This window comes from Vicugna pacos, chromosome 3 (genome assembly GCF_048564905.1).
Source record: "Vicugna pacos chromosome 3, VicPac4, whole genome shotgun sequence".
NCBI classification, from domain to species: Eukaryota; Metazoa; Chordata; class Mammalia; order Artiodactyla; family Camelidae; genus Vicugna; species Vicugna pacos.
Window position 1 is genome coordinate 43936849 of NC_132989.1, and position 25640 is coordinate 43962488.

General features: G+C 45.9%; 1 protein-coding gene and 1 long non-coding RNA gene across 5 annotated transcripts in view; one reads left to right on the plus strand and one right to left on the minus strand.

Annotated features, from left to right (window-relative positions):
* The window catches only part of MCC (MCC regulator of WNT signaling pathway), a 386214-nt gene that overhangs the window by 41519 nt on the left and 319055 nt on the right, over positions 1-25640 (minus strand). For all 4 annotated transcript variants that reach the window (XM_031673172.2, XM_072958216.1, XM_006203973.4 and 1 more), the window contains 5 exons: positions 23394-23600; positions 7022-7168; positions 5960-6049; positions 4694-4842; positions 1030-1170 (listed from right to left, as the gene is read on the minus strand). In XM_031673172.2, coding sequence (XP_031529032.2) covers positions 1030-1170; positions 4694-4842; positions 5960-6049; positions 7022-7168; positions 23394-23600 — 734 coding nt within the window. The remainder of the gene's footprint in view (positions 1-1029; positions 1171-4693; positions 4843-5959; positions 6050-7021; positions 7169-23393; positions 23601-25640) is intronic.
* LOC140689545 (uncharacterized) lies at positions 2369-3699 on the plus strand. Its single transcript, XR_012064593.1, has 3 exons — positions 2369-2531; positions 3270-3474; positions 3639-3699. It is a non-coding gene; the product is annotated as an uncharacterized lncRNA (long non-coding RNA).

The following is a 25640-nucleotide window of genomic DNA, read 5'->3' on the forward strand; positions in this document are numbered from 1 at the left end:
TTGTAAGTGATTATCTATTTGCTTTGGTGTGTCGGTAAGCCTGTATAACTGCTCTCTAGTTTGGGCTCATATATTTTGGCTTGATATTGTTTATTTGAAGAAGCAATGTTTCTTAAAACAATATTGAATTTTTTTTAAAGGATGCCAAGAGTAAGATACAATCATTCCTCTGGGACTTTGGCGAATATGCCTAAGTGGTGACACTAATAAAATACATCTTTGAAAACAATAACAAAACATAGTTTTGTGGCCATTAAACAAGCGGTAATTTAAAAATAGATAAATTTCAAAGCTGATGAGGCTGAAAAAAAAAGTGGGAATTCATATACCACTTGCTTATCCATGAATGAATCATATTTTTATGGAGAAAAAATTGGCAGCAGGCCTGAAGAGCCATGAAACTATTCATATCCTTTGACCTATAATTCCTGCTTCAGGGATTTTATCTTGAGGAAAATACTCAAAAGGAAGGTTTTGGTATTAAATTATTCACCGTAGAATTTTTTTCAATATCAGGAGTCTGCAAAAGTCTAAATATCTTTTAGATAAATGAGTAATAAAATAACACCATATAAACCTGATGGAAGGGACACAGCCAGTCAAAATAAATAGAGACTTTTAAAAACCATTACAAAACTATAACAAACTGAGGAAAGAGAATGCACTAGATTTGCAACAATGTAAAATATACACAAGTATGAATAAAGACTAGAAAAAAAGACTGGAAAGAACAAGTGAACAGGTAACACAAAAGTTAATACTTTGACTGATATTACTGGAATGAAGTACTATTTAAGTTCACTATGCTAACAGGAACATACCTGTTACTAATACCATAGCTACTACCCTTATTTTCTTAATTGCTACCAGGGTGCTAATTGATTTTCAATATGCATCATGCTAGCATTTGCTAGTCCATCCCCTACTTCTGTTTCCTAAAAGCCTGTTTTCTCCTTCTATGCAGAAGCTTGCTGTGGGTGTTATTTCTAATTAAAGTGGCTCGTCGCCCGCCCCGCCCCACTTCCCCACCTGTACTGCAGGGCCAGCCTCAGCGCCGTGGCATTGGATTCGTATTTTCCCACCAGCATGCTCATCCTCTCTGCATTGCTTTTGCATTCTTCCAGGGTGATGGTCAGAAGGTCATTTTGGGATTTGAGGTGTTCAATACGGCTACAAAGGAAGAAAAATCACTTTCACCATTTTACGCTAGGGTGACATTTGCCAAGACTTTAGCCGTCTACTCTAGATTCAGGCCAGAAATGCACGTGAGGAGACGAGCTTGTCAGACGTTTTAGCAAATGTAACTGACCAGAAGTCACGAAGGAAGCAATTTAAGCTAAAGCGTTACTGAATACTTCGTGGATTAGAAATCGAAAATAAACCCCCAGATTATTTCCCAACCAGCCATGCACGAGCTGTTTGCCAGGCACCATGCTTGGCTCTGGAGAGGTACCAAGGAAAAGGGTCAACCGTGTGACCTCACGCCCTTCTCAGCGGTATGAATGGTATGCTTCAGTACAGCACCCTCCACAGGGACAGACGAAAAACAGCATCACAGCAATAATTACAATTTGTTGAGCCCAAAGTTTACTCCTCCTTTCTTAAAATGCTCTCCTTTACTTGGTCATGACAGGTGTCTCCTGGTTTTCTCCCCATCTTACAGGTCATTTCTTCTGTCTCCTTTGCTGGCTCCCTCTTCTCTGTAAAATCTGTGAGGGTTGATGTTCCCTCCAGACTCAGTCCTGGGCCCCTCCTGTATCGACAATCTCCTCCGGGATGATTATATCCAGTCCTATGACTTTAACAGGCATTTACGTTCCCACGACTTGCAAATTCCCTCAGCCCAGACCTCTCTTCTGAGCGCCAGTCTCCGTATCCAAGGTTTCACACTGACATCTCAAATTTAACAGTCCCAAATGGGACTCTTGATTCTCCCCCAAACTTATCCTCTCCCATCTGCTCCATCTCAGTAAATGCCAACACCATATATATATACCCAACACTACAGGTAAGACAACTGAGACTCTTCGAGACCATCCCTTTTTCTTACAACCATGGATTTTCACCACCAAACATACATTTGCCGCTTCACATCATCTCCACACGGGCCACACTGGGCCACGGCAAAACCGTCTCAGCTCCTATCCTGCCTCACACCCTGGCTTAGATGGTAAGGGTGGGGCACCATTAAGTTTCTTTCAAGTACCAAAAATATCATCAGTATTTCTCCTCTTGCTCTTGGGATTCAGTCTACCCTTCCATAGCTTTGGTCACTTGATCTGTAAGCAATCTTTCAAACCTGGGAGATCTTTCAAAATTTAAATCAGATCTGTTTTTCCCTTTGATAGCTTCCAGTGACACTTGTAATAAAGAGTAAACTTTGCCCATTGCCTTGAAATTCCATATTCCATCCAGTCCTGCCTATTCAGGCTCCTCACGTTGTGGATTCCTCCTTTCACTCATTCTGTTTCAGGGCCACTGACCTTCGGGCAGTTCTGACTTCATGCCAACCACCTCCAGCCTTGCAGTTGGTAAGTTGGCTCACAAGACTCTCCCTAGTTTGTCATATGGCTGTTCCTTTTTCCCCTTAAAGCTCAATTTACATGTCCCCTCTTCAGAGATGCCCTCTCTGGCCACCTGTCTAAAATCAACCCTTCCTGCTAGTCTATCCCAGTGTCCTACTTACTTGGAGATTTCTTACACTCTTATTTATTTGTTTGCTTTTCGTTTAGCTTCCTCAACAGAGTACAAGCTCCATGAAAGCAGGGATCTTGTCTGTTTTACTCTCCTTTGCATGCCAAATCGCCCAGCCCAACAAAGATGTGTTGAACGAGGAAACACACTTTTGAGTAGGAGTGACCTCCCCCTGCTGCCCCGACACAAACACAGGTTAAAAGCTGTCATTTTTTGGAGCATAATGAGACTCCAACTTTGAGACAGGTAGTTAAATAACACACACCAGGGCATACTGGTAGATTATTTGTAAGAACTCCCATGTTCTATCAGTAGCTATGGTAACACAGAAAAAACAAGGGAGGTGAGGTCGAAGGGCAGGGGTCAGAACTGGTTAGGCCATGTAATTGCCCTGAATTTAAGGCAAGTCACCCAACACTGAAGTCTCTGTTTTCTCATTTGTAAAACAGGACTATTCTGCCCTCCCAAGTTGAGGATTAAGTGGCTGTCTGTGAGAGCCTTTTGTAAGCTGTTAAACACCATGATAATGTGATCTACAGGCACTACATAGTTCCCCCTTCTCTGCTCTCTCCTAGGTGCACATAATTGAGGAGAAAGGAACCTCCCCCCGAATTCAACTATAAAGCAGGCTTGTTAATCCCAGAATCTGCTGAGATCCTCACTAAACAGAGGGCCCTGAAGGCACCTGACTTCGTTAGATTGCAAAGGGCATATCTGATTCAATTTTTAGGCACTTCCCAGCCTGTGGCACTGAGAGGGCTGCTCCTTCACTGCTGTAAGGTAGTCATCAGGGCTGTCACTCTTAAGTATTTTGAATTTAATAAGGAAACCATTTAATTTCAAGATTTAAAATGACCTAGATTGCCACATTTCCTTAGTTCTCAAGTGCTATATTAAACAGCTTCAAATCAGTAAGGACTAACGGGATAATTCAATTTATTCAGGTTTGCCATACACCAGGGAAACGGCATGAAGCAGTGGTGGACGGGGCACGGTATCCGCATTTCTTCCTGGTTAGTTCATAAGCCTTTCTAGTTCTTACTTTGCCTTCCCACTGGAGGTTGGTAGGCCGGGCAGCCACACCACACATGGATGCCATTCAACACGCCATTCGGCCACTGCAGAACCAATTCTCAGTCAGAGTAGTTGCCATGGTTTGGCCCTGGTCCTTCTCCTTGGCTTTTTTAGCAACTCTCTTTCATTGCTGGGACAACACACAAGCCAGTCTTTGTCAAGAGACTGCAGTACAAATTCAAACCACCTCTATCATGAGATTTAGGAAGAATCCATAAAACCAGGGATATGGTAAAACTATTCTAAGTAGGACAATTAGACCTACTTAGAAAATCAAAACTAAGTAGGCTAGGATGTAGGGATGGAGGGATGTGCACATTTGCAAAAAGTCTAAATAAAATTAAGCAACCCTTATTTAGAGCAAGGAGGGTTAGACCCGCTCTCCCGGTCCATCCCAGGAACGCCTTGATCAGATTGCTTTTGCTGGCTCTGGGGAGCTGCAGGCGCCCCTGGGATGCTGACTCCACACTCCAGGGCTTCTCTCTGTGGTTCCCGGCAGCTCAGGCCTGCATGCTTGGTAGCCATCTTGACAATCTGACCTATTTGTCATTCTACACAGACTATTCCCCGGACTTAAGCCATAATTCACTAGGGCCAGGGCAAAATGAAAGTGGAGGGGCGTGGGAGGCTGGTTTAAACTACTCAGAATTTGAAACAATGACAGCAGAGCAGTAAAGCAAGTGTGGGGTCTTTCTAAGCATGAGGTCATGTGTATGTGGTGACAAGTCACATGTTGCCCATGAAGCCAGCCCAGGCTGCTGGAAGCCTCCTGTGATGAAGAGGATGATGGAAACTCCCCACCCCCCAAGCCTGACAGCATCCCTCTATGTCACAATTCCTAAGCCAATGGGAACTGATCCTTGGAAGGGAAAGGAGTGCATTTCCCCCTCATGCCACCACTGAGATACACAGGATTCCTCCTTACCTATTCAGCCGCTCCGTTTCCACCTCAAACTCTCTAATTTTGCTCTCCGAGATGGCAGATCCATGGGAGTAGAGTGTTTGGAAGATCTCTTGGATGTTGGAGCAGTCCTGAAGAGAGTGGGCCAGGTGCTCTGCCACACTGCTGGATACCTGTACAGGTAAGCATTAATCTCCCTCTGGACAGCGTCACTGCAGGGACCCTGGTCCCCAGGCATGCTTTGCATGCAAAACAGTTTAAAGCTGATGCTCCTTGAGAACCGAGCCCCAGGAGATAGCTCCCCCAATCCTTCTCAGTTTGTATAATATAACTCGAGTATGAAAAGGTGACTACTGTGAAAGCAGTATGTAAAACAGGCTCAAAATGCAGCTGCATCCTCAGAGCACGTGCTGCTGGGCAGCTGGCATGGCGGATGAGGCCTCTTCAGAGTCCTAAAAGTTTGGCTATTAAACAGAGTCTGGACTCCCTTTCCCCTTCCTAACACCCTGCCATCCCCGGCCCTCATCTCTGGCGGCTGCAGCCAAGGAGAGCATCTGACTCCTTCATTTTCAGAATTTGGCTTTGGCGTGGAATCTGGGTGCATGCAACTTTTGCCCAGCACAAAATTCTGAATTAGGGTCTTAAAAGTGCTGTTCACGTTCTGTCTACCCCTGAGGGTCAAACAGCTGGATTTCTCAGCCTCACCCCGAATCCTCAGAGACATCCCCAGAGAACTGAAATGACTCCCTTTTCACCATTCATCAGCCTACAGCCCCAGGGGGTTCAGGGCTCTGCTAATGAGCACTCTAGTACTGAGCGAGAAGGTTCCGGCCCATCACAGCGTCAGGCCACACTTCACAGGTGCGCTCACACTTCACAGGTGCGCTCATCCTCACTGGAGAGCACGTTCCCTTTCAAGAGGGATGTGAACAAGGCAAAGCTCTTTTAGAGCTTCCTGACTCACTCGGTCTCTGGGGTAGCAGGATGATAGGAAGCAGTTACTTCAAGACTTTCATGTACACTGCCAGTAACTAGACCTAAATCATTTCTTTCTAAATGGTTTCAGATAGAGAAGAAAAGAAATCTCCCATAAAGGTGAAGAAGTAATGCACCATGTGGAAACCACCATGCGTTTCACTCTGATCCTTTGGAAGGAAATCGGGTATGATTTATTGCTATACCTAACTGGCGTACTGGAGAGGGACTCTGGAAGCCCTCCCCTCACGGCCGCCCCGCTGACTGTGCAGCTCTACCGGGTACCGTCTTGCCTTGCTTCTCACGCACACTCACCCCTATGCTGCTGATTTCTGAGCCCAGGACCGGCCGATCGGACGATGAAGATTCAGACCTGGTCTTTGATAGCTTCACCCTCTCAGCAATCTTAACGAACAAGACAAAAAATGATCAAAAAACAACACATCGCTCCCCATATAAACTATTGAGACTGTGTTTATACAGGCCTACTCCTCAACCACGGTAACTACCCTGATTAATCAGTTCTTAAAAATGACTCACATGTCCAATTTTTCTACCATCTGCTTTGCACAGGGTTTTCAACCTCAGCACCACCACCACTTTGGGTCAGATGTTCTCTGGGGTGGCGGTTGGGGTGGGGGTGGGAGGCTGTTCTGTGCACTATAGGATGCTTAGCAGTGTCCCTGGCTTCCAGCCACAAGATGCCAGTAGCTCTCCAGTTGTGACCCTCAAAAAGTGTCCAGACATTGCCAATTATCTCCTGAGGGACAAAGTCACATCTAGTTGAGAAACTCTGGCTTGACTTGATAAACTTGATGGTTCAGAACCAACCTTCTTGTGGAGGCTGGCTGGGCTACCAGGGAAGAGGACACGCGTCATTTGAACAGTCTCTCTGGGGCAGACTCGTGAGCGGGGATGCTGTGGGTACCAGCGGGGCAACTTCTCACAGCTGCCACGGCCAGCTCATCATCATCTATTTATCTGCTGGCAGGGCTGTGGGTCCTGTGAGCAGGGCTATCACTGGTTCCTTACTCAGGGTTCCCTCCTGGGCTGAACCTTGACACCGGACAGCACCTCTCCATCCACCCCCCTTAGTATTGCAGAACCTGACAAAACATCTCACTCTCCACAACGACCTGTCAGCTGTGACGTGCTCCAGCCGGCTGATTAATGTGAGCTGACATCCAGGTTGCAGCTGAGAGAGACTTAAAACTATTAGTGGGTTATCTCTCCCTGCAGGTCCAATGCAGGAGGCCTGTGCGAGACCCCGGGAAGCCCCCGGGGGGCGGCTGAGCTAACTGCATGCCGCACAGCCTGCCCCACTGAGGCTGGCGCTTCCAGATAACAGTAGATGTTCCCGTCGACCCCGGAGCTCACCTTGGCGATGGGAATGTCATTGCTGCTGCTGCTCGTGCTCAGCTCCCCGGTGCTGGGGTTCACCGGGCGGTTGGCGGAAGTGAGGCGGCCAGGGCTGGAGGGGCCGGTGGCCTGCACGCTCTGTAGTCGAGTTTGAAGCTCCCGAACCTGAAATAACAATGCCTTCAGACACAGTGGGTGGGTTTCCCCACCAAAGGGCAAAACAGCCAGAAGGCTGGAGGGCAGAGCTTTCATTATGGTAAGAAATCAGCTTCACTGAAAGGCTAAGTTGGTTGAAGGTAAAATGTACCGTGCTCTTAAAACAGACCCGCCGCTGGCTGGCCGGCATCTGTTCTTCACAAGAATGAGGGGAACAAGGTTCTTAGGGCACTGGAACTATGGGCAGAAGCAGAATGACCACCTTTAAGGGATGTTTATTCCTTCGTATGCCTGATACCGTCTTAGGCATAAGAGAGAGAACCAGGAGGAAATCCGTACTCGCGTGGAACTCAGAGCTCAGAGGAGGGAGACAATGTCAACACACGTGCACGTTCCTGCTGTAAATATCCATCCAGAGTGCAGGAGGCAGAAACGGGGAAGAGTGAGGCCCGCTGGTGAGCGGAGTCTCACAGGTGCTCAGGGTTGCAACGGACCAGATGAGTCAGGGGCTGGCTTTGGTGGTGGGGTGGGGAGAAGAGCCTGGATGACACGCTGTGTTTGAGGAACTACAAGTTACTCCGCACGCCTGGTGTGGGAGCGAGACCTGCATGGGAAGAAGGTGAGGGTGAGGTGATGAGTTGAAGACGCACCCACAGTTTCTCCCCAAGGGACTTGGAGATGGGATTACCCCAGGGACAGTGGGAAGGAACATCTAAATAGCACTTCAGTATAAAGAAATACAGGGCCCCTTCAATCACACAGAGAACACACGTTTACCTACAAGGCATTTAAATGTCCAAATCCTGCTTCTCTGTGGTTACAGCTCACTGACTTCCAGAGAGAATTATTCCAAGTAAGTGAGGAGAGTTGTTAGAACTGATCTGACGACCTTGGTCACAGTTTCATCATTGTGTACCATGTCTGCCTGAAAGGGCACACCAACTGCAGCACCCAAGTGATCTTACGAACGGGCACCAGGCCCCACTGGGAAGAATTAGCGCCGGCACATCTCAGGCAGGGTTTTCCAAACTCATCAGTGCACCAGGATGTCCCAGAAGGATGTTAACCCACGAAGTCTAGGGCACCACCTCCAGGGATTCTGACTGGCAAGAGGAGACGAAGCCCAGGAACCTGCAAGCTCCAGGAAGATGCTGACACAGGTCCCGGCCAGGGGCTCACCTGGAGCAGCAGTGGGCTAAGGGATGCCAAGGCCACATGGCACTTTAGTCCCCGAGACAGAAGGAGCGGAGCTGCACCCCCACCATCCCTGACGCCAACCCCTTCTACGCCAACCCTTCTCTAAAAGCGACTGGAAAGCTTTTCATATTAAATATGTTGGATGTCTCCATCCTGCTAACTTGGGAACCGAAAGTAATTGAAATTTCAATAATTCATCAGCGTATTAGAAGCCAAAATAGGAAAATTCCCTCAGAGCAAACTGCACTCAATGGTGAAACCGCTAAAAAGTGCCTAAATGCTGGCTCTCTGCGGCTTCCAGTAACTGTGGGTTAACAGAAACGTGTGTTGCCCTCAGAAAGCGCCAGCACAGGGCTGCCCTCAAAGTGGTTTAAAGATGAGAAAAACACATGCCTGTCAAAGTCAAGTGGTACCGCTGGTGAGAGATTACAGGGCTCATTCTGGAATGGTCCCCGCAGACTGGGCCCACTCTCCCATCAGGCCAGCTCCCTGGCACCAGGGAAACCACCCTGGTGGGGACTGTGGATTTCAGTTTCTGCTGCTGTGGAAGTCTGATGATCAACAACATTAACCCCACTCCCAGATCTAAAGAGTGCCTGAATCATTCCGCAGACTATCAGTGGCCTGGTGTTCCTAGCATCCCAACTGGGCCCCTCATCTCACTTAAAAAAAAAGTACAAATGGCCCGGGTGCTACACAAAAACATCATTAAAACTACCTACCCGTGTTACAAAAAAATGTTTCTTCTATTCACTAAAGTAAAACATGTCCATCGTGGAAAATTTAGATGGCACTGCAAAATGAAAACAGAAAAGTACCTATGTTCTTTCTGATTATACTGAGGCCACAGCTTCTAGTCATTTTCCATGGCGTGTGTGTGGATGGGCATGCGTGCTTAAAATGATTTCTAAATCTAAATACCCACTTTCATTTTAAAAGCTTTGGGCTCAGAGAACGTCTTTGAACACCAAAGGATGATAATCATGTTTATTTTGGTCTGTACTTTATTATTTAATGATAATTGTTAGGCAGTGGAGAGAGCCTGTCATGGAAAGAAAGAGAGACAACTGGTTGAGTTAAACGATCTTCTCTCCCCTCTTGCTTGGGAGGTGGAATCTTAATTGATTTAAATGAAAAAAATGCACAGAAATGAAGGCTGCAACCAATCTGTCGAGTCAGCTTAGGTAAGTCTTAGGAGAAGGGAGGCAGACAGCTATTGGAATCCTCACTTTTATTCTTACCCATTATAGTAAGTTGAATTGTGTCTCCTCTCAAAAGATACATCCAAGCTGTGACATACCAGTGAATGGGACCTTATTCTGAAATATGGTCTCTGTAGATGTAATTAAATTAAGGATCTCAAGATGAGATCACCCTGGATTTAGGGTAGGCCCTCAATCTAAAGATTGGTGTCCTTTTAAGAAAAAAGACACAGACACAGAGCAGGAAGTCATGAGAAGATGGAGGCAGAGATGGGCCACAGGTTAAACACCACCAGGAGCTGGAAGGGGCAGGAAGGATTCTTCTTAGAACCCCTGGAGGAAGCGCAGCTCTGCCAACACCTTGATTTTGTAGACTCCAGGATGGTGAGAGAATAAAATTTTTGGTCTTATGTCACCAAGTTTGAGGTAATTAACTAACATACCCATCTTTCACCAAAAATAATTTATTAAAGAAAGTGTATTTCTTTCAACTGAACGTGTGGTTTGGAGTCAGGGGAGAGCAGGGAATCACAGCAACCCCATGCCAGGAATCAATCCTTGTGGGACGGTCATTCATCACCTACAGCTTTCCTCAACTGGAGCCCTTCAACAGCGGGACACAGAACGTGATTTCAGGGGCCATCTTCTCATTTCTCCTAAAGTGAGTATGTAGCCAGTCCCCATCCAGAGGTCCGGGAGAGAAGTTCGTCTGCTACATACACTGGAGGCCTGGCCGAGTCTTTTAAGACTCTTGTCTCTGCAGGGGCTCAGAGCCTCATCAGACATCTCGTGACACGTACCCTGAGAGCAACAACAAGAAGCAGGGCCAGCGCGTGAACAAAGCCTCACTCTGCCTTCCCAGAGCAGGGAACGCCGGGCTTCAATCTGGAGGCTGAGGAGCTGTTTAACAGGCATGTGAGGACAAAAAGGCATGGGGGGCTCTGAAGGGTTCAAGGAAGGAAATGACCGTGAAATACTGGAACTCTGCCTACACCTCAATGACTTCCCAGCGAGAGAAAAGGGCTTTACAACATCGTTTGATTAGAGAGAGAACGGACTGGAGCAGGGAAGAGAAAGGAAGTGAGTCACAGCTGCAGGTGAGAGGTGATGACGACTCCGACACTGTTAGAGAAGTGGGAGCAAAACTGGCAAACACCCACCAGCCAGCATCGTCCAACAGAACTCCCTGTAACAACGGGCATGTTCCGTAGCCCCACCGTCCACTGTGGCAGCCACAGCCACGTGCAATGTGCCCACTGTACCCGAGGAACTTCATTTTCAATTTACTCTATTTTAATTAATTTAAATTCAAACTTAAATAGTTGTATGTGGCCAGTAGCTACTCTGTTGGTCAATGCAGTTCTAGAACGATATGAGAAAGTCCAAAGACACCCAGACTTGTGGCTGGGATGACTTAGCGGACCATGGTACTGCTCAGCAAAATGGGGAAAACATGAGAAGAAGCTGATTTTTCAGGGGTAAACAAAGATGTCAACTTTGGACACGTTGAATTTGAGGAAACCACCAGATGTGTGCAGAAGGATATCCAGTCAACAAACAATTAGAAATATAATCTGAGGTAAGGAGATCAGAACTGGACGCACAGGTGAGCAACGTGGCACGTGGATAAGGCTGCCAAGGGAAGAGGTACCACAGTGCGGGTGGAAGGAGAGTCTACGCAGCTGCTCAGGTCCAAGGGTCAACTGAGGACAGAACAAAGGGGGAGCTTTTGCTCTGGGAGAGAAAGAAGAGGTGAGGGGAGATAACAAGAAAGGTGAGCTTCTCTGGAGAATGAGGATAGGAACCAGGAGGGCTCTTGTCTGATGACTTCTGTTTCCCTTAGAGAAGAGAGTTAAGGTCCTCTGCTAGGACAGAGGGAAGGAAAACAGCTGTCAGAAATGAGAAAGTAAGCTGACCTCTAAAGAGACAGAAAAGGAGGGAGAGAGAGAAAGAAAGAAAAGAAAGGAATAAATAAAAAAAGAAAGAAAAGAAAGACAGATGGAGGGAGGAAGGGAAAAAAGCTTACACAGCAACACTGAGAACTTAGCTGAGCTCTTTCATTCTAGACAGTAGGTTGTGTAAATGCATGTTTTTTTTTCAAACCCTGGAGACCTCATGAAAATAGTAGTGAAGAAAAAGAATCAAAACCATAACAGTGAAAAGAATGTGCTTGGGGCATTAGCAGAAAGAAGATCTGGGCAAATCCCTTAAGGGCAAAGTGGAAGGAAAAGTATTGAGGAAAGAAACACAATGGAAAAAGCCAAATTCTATAAAATACACAAGAAGAGGTGGCCAGTCGACCCAGAAGACAGTTGGCAGGGTTTAGACTCAGTCTTGGCAGATAGGACGAAGGACAAGAACGACAGTGGGGCTGAAAACAGGAGGAGTAACTGTCTGTATACAGAGCAAGTGAAGATTCCCAGCATGTGCCAGCCTCAGCTAAAGTCAGCAGGCACTCCTCCTATTAAAAATGTATAGAAATGCTGCAAAAAAGGAACAATGAGAAAGAAATTCACTGCCAAGGTTAAAAGAAAGAAAGTAAAATCTCCAGGTGCCAGAAATGAAGTGAAAGTAAGGCTAGTGAGGTTAGGAAGGCGGTGGTGCTGCAGCAGCCGTGGGAGTGGAGAGCCGGGCAGGGTCTGGCAGGAGAGGGACAGCGACCCTGCAGGTCAGGCTGTTTGAGGGGATCCTCCCGCATAAAGCCTGGAGCCTTCCTGCCCCGCCCACCTGTGAGAAGTGGACAGACAGCGCCGCCCTGGAAGCAGAAAGAAGCCCTCGGCTGAGCAGAGCCCTTTCCTGAGCAGGGTCATGCCCAGGAAATCAACATCTCAGACCCGTGACGCACTTGGGTGTGGAGTCCAAGTTTATATGACCTCCTACTGCAGGGCCCCGATCTTAGAAATTAACGGTGAAAACCTGCTGCCACAGAGACCTAATTGGGAAACCACGCAATATCATTAAGGAATAAGAAGAGACTTAAACCTTGCATGACTGGGAGCCCAGGACCACGGAGCCACCAGACATGGAGGGGTGACCGCAGAGAGCGGAGGTGAGACAAGAGAGCCAGCGGTCTATGTCAGGAGGTAAATTCACCGGAGAAGTTAGAATAAGGCAAACAGTAAACTGCGTTGTGACAAATATGTTTAGGGTCCTTAAATAGATAAAAAGGGGTAATTTCCATACAGAGTAAGACATTATGAAACAAAAATAGGCAGGTATCAAACAAGAATAGGTAGATGAGAAAAAAAAGCCTGTGGGAAATGAAGTCAATGAAATAAAATCAATGTACAGGTCAAGCTCTAGACTGGATAACACTGGAAAGAGAATTAGTGAACAGGAACATAGCATGGAGAAATTAGTTCACAACACAGCACAGGGAGCTCAAGAGACAAAATAGGAAGGTGTCACTGAGAGTTATAAATGATCTTTGGACGTTCCAACACACTTTTAAAGGTATTCCAGAGGACAGGAACACAGAAAATGACAGGAAAACAATATTTGAAAAGAAAATAGGTAAGTTTTCCAGATGCAGAGACCAACCTAAGTCCTGAGACGGAAGAATCATGTTAGGTGCTAAGTACTTGTGGCAGTTTTTAGGTATTTCTGCAAATTCTTCGATATTTCTTCTATCAATAGTGGAGTCCTATTCCCCTCTCCTTGCATAGGCCTGGCCTGAGAGACTGTATCTGGTAATCAGAATGCAGGAGGAGTAACACAGTGTAACTTCCAAGGCTAGGTTAGAAAAGGCAATGTAATCTTGCCTAGTCTCTCTTGGGATGCTGCCCTTACAAGCCAACGCTCTGCGATAAAGAAGCCCAGACCACTCGGAGACGATGCTTGTGGGTGTTCTGACCAGCAGTCCCTGCTAAGGTCCAGACGACAGCTAGCCTCCCCCACCAGACATAGGAGCAAGTAAGCCTCGAGATGACTCTGGCCCTGGTCACCATCTGACTGCAGTCACATCTGAACCCGAGAGAGAACTGTCCACCAGAGCCCAGTCATCCTCAGAACCATGCAGATAATAAATGATTGCTGTTTTGGGTCTCCATGTTTGTGGTGGTTTGTGCTGCAGCTGGTGCTAGCTGGAAGAAGATGAAAAAACTGCATATCTAGGAACACTGTGGTGCGAACGAAGAGGGAGGGCAAAGGATAATGAGAGAAACTTAAAGCTGTCTGGTAGGGGAGAGAGATGCCTTAGGCCCTGAGGGCAGGGGTGTAGGACTGTTTCACTCACTACTGTATTCAGCATGCTGAACAGTGTCTGACACAGTGCCAGTCTCAGTATAATCTTGAATATCGCTAAGTGAAACTGTCACCTGAAAATCCAATACCTAGCTAGGCTACTATAGAATGCTGAGTAATGGCCCCAAAGATGTTCACACCAAATGCTGGGAACCTGGGAATGCGTTACCTTACACGGCAAAAGGGAATTTGCAGGAATGATTGGAAAAGGCAAGGAAGCAGAGCCGGCCAAGAAGGAACACAGCCTTGGTGATAGTGAGAGAGAGACACTGCAGACTTCTGACCTCCAGGACTGGGAGATAATCAATCCGTGTTATTTTTATCCACTATTTGTGGTAATTGTTACAGCAACAATGGGGAGCTATCCACTGATCATCAAGAGTGTGGGCAAAAATAAAGATATTCTCAAAGACTAAGAATTAATCACCCACAGACCTTTGCTGAAAGAACTTTTTAAGGATACACGCTTCTCAGTAATAAGCAAACTAAACCTGGAAAAAGAATTGGGTAAAAAGAATAGTGATAACCACAAAAACTGGGGATGCAGGGACAGAAGGACCCTTCCCACGCTGCCTGTAAATGGACGGACGGGCTGGCCAGCCTGGAAAGCCGTACTGCAGAATCTGGTCCAAGTCAGAACACACGCACCACCCCAAGACTCCGCAACCTCACTCCCAAACAGGTGTTCCAGAGAAATGCCCGCACAGGGCCAAGGAGGGCGTGCACACGGGAATATGCCCCGGGGCACTGTTTGTGGCAGTGGGAAGTCTGGATGTCCCGCACAAGAGATGTGGTGGGGACCACAACACAACTCTAGGAGGCCATTAGACCTCGTGCATCCATGGCAACATGAACAGACCTTAAAATCAGAGTGCTGATGGGTGAAAGAGAAAGAAGCCTACAGCACCACACGATTGACGTAAATTAAAAACAGCACACAAAGCACTGTGCATAAGGACACACATCAAATGGGGCGAAGGGACGGAGAGAGAAAAGGAATAAAACATTAAGAGGGCCTTTCCACGGATCAGTGAGTGTCCTTTAACGGTGATATAATTAGCTTATCTCTCTGCCCTGCAGGCCAAATTAAAACAAAGGAATGAAAGAAAGTAAATAGGAAGATGGGGGCTCAGGAGCATAAGAGACAGGGCAGAGCCAGAGACTGAGATGCTGGCGATGAGCAAGAGCCTGGTGTTAGCGCTGTCGCAGACAGACGTCAGATGTCGGTGGGGTGGGCACAGAGCAGGGCTTCCAGACAGTGGGCCAGTTCCCCCAAGAGTGAGGTGAGATCAAGTGTGAGCAGAGCCAGCTCCTGGCCCTTCACTCCCCCAGGACGACGAGTCCACTGAAGAAGTCATCTGGGAACGTGGTCCCCAGATGAGTAATAGGCAGGAAAGAAAGGGGGCACCAGAGGCCCCAGCAGGATGAGAAACATTATTATTAGCCATAAAAGAACCAGTCTGTTCCACTGATGTTACGCAGCAGTGTTCACTGGGTAGCTGTAATTTCAGGCAATTAGGTTGTAATTCATAATTTCGCTGTGTAATGGAGCTGGTTATGAGGAGAGGATTTCTACACCGTAGAGGGCTGAGATTCACTGGGCCGGAAAAGTTCTACTTAATGAGTCTGAGGCAGTTAGTCCTGCGTAATTCTCAGAAAGCTGCCTCCTCAAAGTTCAGGCTCAGTGAGTGTTTTGCAGAAAACCACATCCTCCCATCGGAGATCTTTTAAGACTTGGAGCCCTCCAACAGATGAGAAATCAGAATTTACTTACAGGAAAGATATATTCGTTCCTCTAAGTGTTATTTGTTTCAGCAATGAAATATTTTACTGTCAATGGCTATTCTGAGTTGGCTGAATCAGAAGAGGAAGAGATCACAAAACAGACAGAGAACAAACCCAGCATTTCCAGTCCCCAAAGATGTGACAGGTGTACTGCTTTCTCCCTTGTTCTACAGCCGGCTAAAGAACCTGGACCAGATTATCTACGTGGTTGTGTCAGGGAAAAGGTCAGAGCTTTGGCTGTCTTCCTAGTTTCTTACTAGCTTTCCAACAGATGGAGTCAGCTATTGCTTTACAGCCAAGAGCTCACCTTTGCACAGCCTGGCTTCCTCCCAGGAGCAGAGGCTGGAGAAGGGAGACCGGCGATGGATAAGCAGACACTGGTGCCCACAACTAAAGAGGCTGCCTCACAATTTCTATGGCACAGATGTGCACGAAGCCCTTTTAGAGTCACTGGAACTATTTCCAAAGAAGATTACGAAAAGAATCATAGTTTTGAGGGTTCTCTGCCTTGGAATGCACTTAAAACTTCCTTGAACTACAGAGAAGACGGGCGACAGGTTTTGGTTTTGCCTATAATGCTCCTCCGCTGGGCTCAGATCAGGATAAATATATGCACAAATAGCTTCTTCTCTATGAAACAAACTTACTTTGCTTCACTTTGTGTTGCTTTGGAATGCTGGAACACTGATCTGTGGAACCCTAAGGAATCTGGCCCCCCGTGCTACTATAACAGAGGATGTTTCACTTCTGGTCTGTGTGGGAGCAGGAGATGAAACAGGGAAAGGAAAGGAGTTCAAACGATAGAACAGTGAATGCTGCATCCCATGCTAAGGTTACCACTGCCCAGGTTCTGGTGCTGAATTAACATCAGCATAGACCACGACTATCACACTCCAGTGGGCCTCGGATTTCTCATCTCTAAGAACAGTATTTCAGTACCTCTCGTAAAATTCTAGCACAGATTAAAATGATATGTGCATAAATCACTGCTCATTACAAGTAAATGCTCAAAACACGTTCCGTGTTATAATTCAGACTCTACGCCCTGCTTTGCCTTCAGAGGTATCTATTTTATAGTTCAAGAGGTATATGTTTAGTTGGAAAATGTCCAAAGAATGTTAATGCTATCAATATTATTAACAGGTCCTTAAAAATAAACTATCAAGATTACACTGAAAAAAAAATGCATTGGTGGATGGCACCTTGTAAAACTGTCTACTTTCCTTCATCGGATGAGCACGGGAAGCTCTCCTCTGTGCCAGGCAACGCCTCCTCGCCCTTGGATCCCCAGCATGCCCACATCCTGCCAGATTCTAGGATGAGCACACCCCTCTCCACACTCCCTCTTATAGCACATGTGACCCTGGTGAGTGGTCAGACAGGGTTGAGAACCCCTCCTCTTTCAGATGCAGGGCTCATCACTGCCATATTGTGGCTCCTGGAGGAGTGGGCCAGGTGTGAGTAGACAGTGCCAGAAGGGCTGTGGTTCTCTCTGTTTTCACTCCGCCTGTGGGGAGAGAGGTAAAGATGCCTGGAGAGGCTCTTAGAACCCACCCAGTGGGGAAATGAAGGACACTGCCTTCCCCTTCCTGTCCCAGCGCTTGCTGGGATCACACTGGGGAAGGGTGCTAGGGTCCTAGACCCCATTCACCAATTCATTGGCTCCTGGAAGGGCCTGGGTGTCTGGCCTTTGAAGAGTTTCCCAGTGATTCTGACACACAGGCTAAAAGCTACCAGGAGGGATGCATGAAACCGCCTGCTCCTCTGGCACCCTGATGCATGTCCAGGTCTATCTCATGTCACACTCGAAGCAAATACATCAGCTGTGTTAGGAACATTACTGCTCAACAAATAGCCATGTGCTCCTTCACATTTCTCAGCCCCTCTACAGTTACAGACATCTGTCTAGTTCTGGCCAACAGGTTGTGAGCAGAAGCATTCAGGTATAGGGGTGAGTCTCTTCAAGGGATGTTTCAGGTAATGGGTTATCGCTAGCCTGGGTTCCTGACTGCGTATTCGGAGCAGAGTTGTGCTCACCTACAAACTAGCACTGGATATGCAGTGCAAGCTGGAAATAAGCTTTTCTGGTGTGCCATGCCCCTGAAACTTGAGAGGAGTGAGTTTGTCACTGCTGTATAACCTATCCTCATCTGGACTAATACTCCAGTCACACAAAAGAAGAGCCACCTGGGACTCTCGAATTGAGGCAAGAGGAGAACGCTGAAGCCAGACCCCCTTCCTCTCAGCTCTCCACTGCAGGGCCAGACTGGTGCTGGCCATGTTACAACAGGTACCTTTCTTTTAAATAAAACTTTTATGAATTTAAACTTAGCTAATATTGGCATCTTCTTTCTCATATAAAGAAACTCCTAAGAGGAAATGGAACAGATAAGATATGAACAAATTTCCATCAAGGACAAGAGAATAACTGCTTGTGTATGGATATCAACTTGTTAAGGCTGGGAGGTACACATCACTGCCCATAATCCATGCTCTATTTTTTGTTTCTTCAATTTGAAAATTAAGGAAGAGTAAAAAGAAAAAAAAAAGCCTATCCTTTCACTGCCTAGACTTAGCCTCTTAATACTTCAGCATATTAACTCCCTTTCTATTTCTAGAACACTATAGAAATGTTCAAGTACCCTCTGACCTACACTCGAAGGTACTCACTACTCCCCTCTCCAACTACCAAGAGATTGGTTTATGTTGTTCTGGCCTACTTTAAATACTCCTGCACATACGCATACAGAGTTAATGCAAATGTGTACACATATAAATTCATACTAAATAGAATGTACTGCTCTGCAGTCATGCATTTTCAATATACAGACACTGGGTCAAGAAAGGTATCATGGAGGGAGAGGCAGACGGTGAAGAGCTCACATGAGCTAAGGCCAAATAAGGTGAAGCGGAGATAAAGCTTTATTTAACCTACATAAGGTCACAATAATTTCACTTCCAGAAATATCTCCACTGCTACTGATTTTTGGTTAAAAATATCAAAGTGACACTGACGTAGACTGTAACGGGAGATAATTCAGGCAAAGTGAATGGCTGCTTCGGAGACAGACCCGGCTCTGGTCACCTCAGTATAATGCTATACAGCTTAACTCCCAGTAGGGGTATATATTATACATATAGCCTAAAAGTAAGTACATATTATCAATGGATTCATTACTAGAAAGAAGTATGTAATAAAACGTACGGTCAGCCTTCAAGGTCATTACTCTTTCTAAGCAGATTCTTTCATTTAATTTGGACTCCTCTTTCCAACCCCTTAAACATGAACACAGATCGCCAAGTGCCCTTGGAGATAAGGTGAGTAAATACTGAAGGTGGATTCAATGTGGTGTTCAGAACCAGTGCAGTATTTAGAAACTGGCACCGATGGATTTAGAACTAATGGCTCTAGGGGTGGAGGTGGGCCCTGGGATCATGTAAGGGGATGCTCAGTAAACGGGAGTTCATGGGATGGGCGCATGCCGCACACCTGACTGAGCAGGACAGAGCCGGACCCCTCACACCTCCGAGAGCCCTCCTGCAGGAGAAAGATGCAGGCAGTCACACTGCAGCACCACCATCCTGTCAGACTCACAAACTGAAAAGTGGCCAAAGGATATCAGCCTGATCTCCCTGAAGAAGCAGGAACTGGGAAGAGTTCAACCACACAGCCAGTGATCCAATCAATCCCGCTTACATAATCAAACCCCAATGAGAACTTTGGGTCCTGAAGCCTGGGTGAACGTCCTTGGCTGGCAATACTCAGTGTGGTCACAGGTTCCAGCACAAAGGAGGTAACAGCATGCGGGACTCACGGCGAGGAGAGAGCCGGAAGCTTTCTCTGGGACTCTACCAGACTTCACCTGTGCCTTTTGGTTGGTTCACATGTGTATCTTTCTGCTATAATAAAACTATAATCACAGATTCTTTTTAAGTGGCTCAAAGGAGTCCATGATAGGACTGTTACTTTGAAAAGCTTATGGAGTAAATGGGTCCTCAGAGAGTGGCAACGTGTGAAGGAAATTTCTCTCTTGTACCTGCATCCTTCGTTAAGGGCTTCCTCGCTCAGCTCTGCCACTCCCTTCCCCAGCCCCCCAAACGCGACATTATCAGGACTTTGGAGTTACTATCTGCTAAGGAGGATGAGATGAGAGGGAAGGAAGAGGGCAACACGGCATTCTGGAGGTTTACCTGTCTTTTTTTCTGACCAAGTGGCAGCCATTTAAGAATCTGGAGTTCAGAGTCCTCATTTATATTTCAAAAGACTTCAGGTGAACTGGGTGATCGCGTTTTTATTACATGGATCCCAGGAACACAGAACAATGAAATCTCTTCGCAAATGGAACAATGAATCTCAGAATCAAGAGTAATTGGTATAGGAAAGACAGGCGCTTGTATCTTCTTATGACTGGTAGAAACACAACCCCCAACCCACTCAGAAAGTCAATTAACTAACACTGAAGGTTCTAGGGCAGACAGAGAGGGGCTTTTATTTGGTTCAAAATAGCATGCCTTCTAGTCTCTTGAATTGATCGTAGTGATGGCCAGAAAGTCAAAGCAGAAGTCAGACCCCAAACATGAAGGAAGCCTAGAAGGGGTGATGGAATTCATTCCCAGACATGGTGAAGATAACCAGGTAGGCCCTGGGTACAAGGAAGAAACTCTGCTACCATCACCTTATGCCATGGATGTGCAGAACTTTCTGAAAAATTTGCACAAAATCTCAAGGAATGTGTGGCCTATTTTTGATTCAAGTCTGATTCAATGGGACACAGATTCATGAGCCTGTGGTCACATCCAGTTTGCTTTACCAAACTATCTGGGGAAAACATGGGTCCTTTCTGCTACCTGGCAGTTGACCTAAACAATTACGTTAAAAACGTGTAGTGCAGAGAAGCTGAACCTGCCAACGCATGTCCCTGCTGTGAGTTCCCAGGGCATCCTTTGTGTTCACCCTTCCCAACCGCTTGACATGTACTACTGTAACAACCTGTTTACCTGCCTGTCTCCCAAACATCCTTCAGGCCAGTGACTGTGTCCTAGTCATCCTGCATCCCCTCTGCTTGGCCCAGAGGAGCTGACCGACCGTGCAGACGGAATGAGTTGATGAATGAACAAAGAGCAAAGCGCTTCCCTTTCTAGACTCTACTTGGCCTAAATTTAACTCACTTCTTTAAGTGTGAGGAAATGAGTGGTTCTATTACAGAGCATGCAGAAATAAACAATTATCTCATTTAATAATGAGCTGGGACCAATAACAAAAATTGCCTGCCTGTTGTTCCTTAGTTACTGCTCTGCCAAGTAGCACGATCTGTTAACTGACATTAAAGATCTAGTTTCATTAAATCTTGAACAAGGCTCAGAAAACCTCCTGAGAGCACTCTGTTTAATTACAGGCAGGGGGCAAGCACCAATCCTATCGATCTGGTCAGTTCAAATTCTACACAACGAATGTGGGTGATAAAAGAAGTGGCCTCAACTGCTTTACAAGCAACTCTGATGAACTGTGGATTCAGAGTTGCTGTAAAGACAGCAAAGGCAAACCAGCCATGTTATTACGTGGTACTGTGGGATGAAACTGTACCTCAGTCCCTGCATAGAACTACATATCGTCAAGAACAGAGGACAACCAACCACAAAAGACATATTTCTCCTCAGGGAAATAAAATATGTTGGGTGGTGGTAGGTGGAAGTCATCCAGAACTTAAAGTCTAGTACGCTGGCAACTAAAGACATCTAGCAAATTCTGATACCCACAACTGTCTTGGAAAAGAGAAATAAACCCAATTCGTGGGGATGTGTACAAATTCCTGAGGACATTGCCAACTGAGGAAGAGACACAAGCTCCTTTATAAGTTCCTTAAGTTCCTTCATATAAAATCATACTAACTGCAAAACTTGAGATGTAATAAACGTGATCAGAAGAAAGGTTCTGAGTACAATGTGTGTGTGTGTGTATTTCATGTCCATCTCAGAGTTCTTCAAATATCTTAAAAGATTCTTAAGGGAAAAAAAGATAATGTGGTGTTACTCTTTCCAGAGCACTAAAGAGAGAACTCTAGATTTTACCCCCAAGAACTACTGATACTGTTTGAGCATTTACTACATTCCAGGCATTGGTGAAGTGCTTCGATAATTCATGAGGATTACCTAACTTTCCTGCACTGGGCACTATTATTACCCCCACTTCATGGTGGAGGAAACTGAGGAGCAGAGATGTTAGGTAACTTGCCAAAGACTCATGGTGACTTGTTACATCAGGCTGTGACACCAGGTGATCACAGAGCCCAGGTACCTGGTGTGGTACCATCACACTTGCTGTTCTAAATACTAACCTCCACCGTTGGAGAAAATACTAGAAAAAGAGGAATTTGGTTTTTTATCCTTTCCTAGTCACACTCAAGGGCTGTCTTGTGCTATAGTAACTCAAGTTAGAGGAGGAAATTTATTCTAAATCACAATATGTAATTAGGCCTAAGACCAACATTTCCTTCACAAAACACGCACCATCAGAATGCCGCACGCCAAGAGCAAGCGCACCTAATTAGGGCATTAGTCATAATGATCGGGGAGTGTAACCCAGGAAATTACAGGTGGTGTGGGCCTTAGCACTAAGTCAATTTCCCCAGCTTGCCCAGATAGAGTCTTTGCTGACTGCAATGATTTACACTTGCTGTTGAAAGGACAGCGACACAGCTGGGTACTGAAAATAAGCTTATGCACGAGTTCAGATAAAATGACATTCAGATATGAGAGTTAGGAATGCTGGCATTAGCCACAAATGAGGAAAAGAGTTGATAACATTCAAAAATAGTAACTTCTTCCATATTCATACATAATGGCAACTCTGAAAACAGCATGTGGATGAAAGCAGGATGATGTCCACAGGCTGACCTTATTGAAGAGCAAGTTAAAGAGTGATGGTGAGTAACTAGATGTATTCTTGCTCCTCTGTCTGTGTGCAAAGCTACCAGTCAGTGCACAACTAGAAAGCAAGCTTCTAATATTGCCAAGACAGAGAAGGAGACTTAGGTCGGTCCGGTAATTCAAAGCGAGGTTCAGTGGGAACTGATCCTGATGGAAGAATTCATTGCTTCACCTCCTGTCCAATCACAGATCAAATTCACAGCCAAACAAAGGGGTACTTGTGGGTTCCTGAGAAAAAAACACCCTCTTTGGACAAGTGAGTGCTTTAACAATTCAGCCAAATGTTTCTGTCCTGAAACATCAGCTCCTTTAGTAATGGATGTATTTCCCAAACAAAGTGGTTCTCAGACCTGTTCAGGCTGCAGAGCCATTTAGTAGGCTGGGGTGACTACCAGGAATTACACACACACACACACACACACACACACACACACACACACACACGATTATTACCTTTAATCTCTGTACTAGAGAAGATGACATTTCATACTAGATCCAGTATGGTTATGTGAGAAAGGGTCTATAAATTGAAAAGAAAACTTACAGAAGAAACTGCAAAGGGGAAAATTCCATATATTTTTGCAAATTATAAAAGTTATTAGCCTACCTTAGAAGAACATTCTAATTGAGCTTGGGGAAGACGTGTGCACCAGGGGAATGGCTGAGAATCACTACACGGTAGAATTTGTACCATCCACTTAGATTTGTGATTGCAGAGAAGAGTGTTTTTAAACCTCAGCACTTTCAGACTACTGTCAAGAATGATTTCATAACCAGAAAGGAATGGTGATTCGTAAGACCAAAAATGCCACCAAATTCTCGGGGTCACCCTCGGCCCCACCCCCAGGGACAGGTCTGGCCGTGGGAATGGGCGCGCTCACCCTCCTCCGCAGGCGGTCCCGCTCCTCCCGGATGGCGTTCATGGTGGCCTTGGTCCTGTTCAGCTCCTCCTCTTTGCTGCATAGCATGGCAGTCAGGCTCTCGTTCTCTTCCCTCAGCCCGGCCAGCTCCTTCTCCCATCGAGACCGCTCTTCTGCCAGGTTGGGATACAGGTCCCGGCCAAGGACCCCCTCAATTTCTTCCACTGTCTGGAAAACACAGCCACAAAGACAAGCCAAGTGAGTTCCCTGCGGGAAAGGGGAGGGGGAGAAAACAGGCTGGATGGGGGTGAGTGTCCACAGAGGGGTGGGTTCTACAGACATTTCACTGTGTAAAGTCATCGTAACCAGTGATATCCCCCAATCATCCTCTCCCCATTTTCAGATGAGGCTCTGTCACTTGCCTGGGTCATAGTCTGTATTACCCAGCAGTCCTCTGAGTAAGAAAAACACAACCCCTTCCTGGTATTTAAGTCCCCCTGTAGTGCTAACTGCCTGTCCACACAGGTATTTATCTTCTTCATTCACCCACATTCCAGAGTTGGTGAATACATATAACCAGACAGCAAGTCAGTCAGTGATCCTGATAAAGCAAATTCAAAGCTGCAAACTGCATACAAAATCTAAACTGAAGTTTCCTAAATTACAGGCTTCCCATGTTCCAAACCAGCACTATGAGAAGTCTCTGCATTATTTCCAGCTTTTGGTGTCACATCAGAATCAGAAGGTGTGAATGAGGTTCAGTCTCAAGATATGAAAGACAGAAATAAACCTCAGTGGCACAGAAAAGAGGAAGCTCATTGCGGAGGTTTCTAAAACAGTGGGGATTTAATTAATGAGACAGCTAGGAGCTTAAAAAGGACAGAATCTTCATAGTACTAGGAGAGCTTTTAAAAAATTCATTTAAAACACCAGTATTAATAGACAGAACATGCATAAAATTTGAAAAAAAAGGAAGTACACACTCTGGTTGCTTTCAGAAGCTTCACTCACAATAACTGCCCTTTGGAAAAGGATGCACAAGCCAACTGATTTGGAAAGAGGAGGTGGAGAAGGGGGAGAAGGCAGTGGAGAGATGAGATGTGAAACAGGTCTCAAAGACGAGTGATGGTGATACAAGGCTGTGTCGCTCCTGATGCTCATGTGGGTTCCCTGACGAAGAACCCCTGGGATGAAGCTCACATGGGTTCCAGTCTTGCTGCCACTTTCCACATGTGATGCTTTGTCCTACCTCTCAAATCGGAGACTCATACCCTACTCAGCCCTGCTCCGGGGCCCGCTCTGTCCCAAGCTGGTTGGCAGAAGCCCTTGGCTTCCTCCCTCCCTTTCAGTGTTAAGGCTGGGGCTAGAAGCCAGCCAAGTTGACATTACAATCAAATGCAGGGCCTGGAGCCTCCAGAGGAAGAAACACTAGTGGTTGCTCCCCAAACCACATCAACTATACATTTATAGTTGTGATGAATAAAGATGGAAAACCAGATGTATTATAGACATGAATCATGGTTTACCTCAAGATACCACAGCTCTTGTGTGAAAAAATCCAGGATTCCTGGATTGGGCTCAGAGTCCTCAGACATTTTTTAAGTAACACATCACATTTTCCCTTCACATAGGCTCCTCCCAGACTTTTCAGGTTGAATTGCTAGGCCTGGGTCACTAAGCTCTGGTGAAGCGATATAGAGATACCAGAGGCCCGTAGCAACACGACTTGATGTTCCCATTGTTCAGGATGTTTGTGCAGATGCAGTAAATTTTTTTCACCTGGTCCTTCCTAAGCAGGAAGATGTGTGCATGTGAAAGGCGTGACTGAGGCCCAGTCCAGTGTGCTCAGGAGAGAGCAGTCATTCAGGCCCAGAGCCTCCCCCTTGTTAGCATCACGAACTGGTAACTCCTAAAACAACATTCTAGGGGCCTGGAGGCTTTAATAAAATTTCTATGTTAATCTTACAACCCCAGAGTGCTATATGATGAACCACACTAAAATGCTGTGGTTCAACACTAGAAGTCTAACAGTTTCCAAGGAACTAGCAGCAAAGCTAGTCTTTTTTTTTTTTTTAAATTGAGGTAGAATCGATTTACAATTGCTGTGTTACTCACTGATGTGCAGCATAGTGATTCAGGTATATGTATACATATGTATGTATTCCTTTTCATATTCTTGTTCATTATAAGCTATTACAAGGTATTGACTATTTTGAATCCCCGTGCTATACAGTAGGACCTTGTTGTTTATCTATTTTATATATAGTA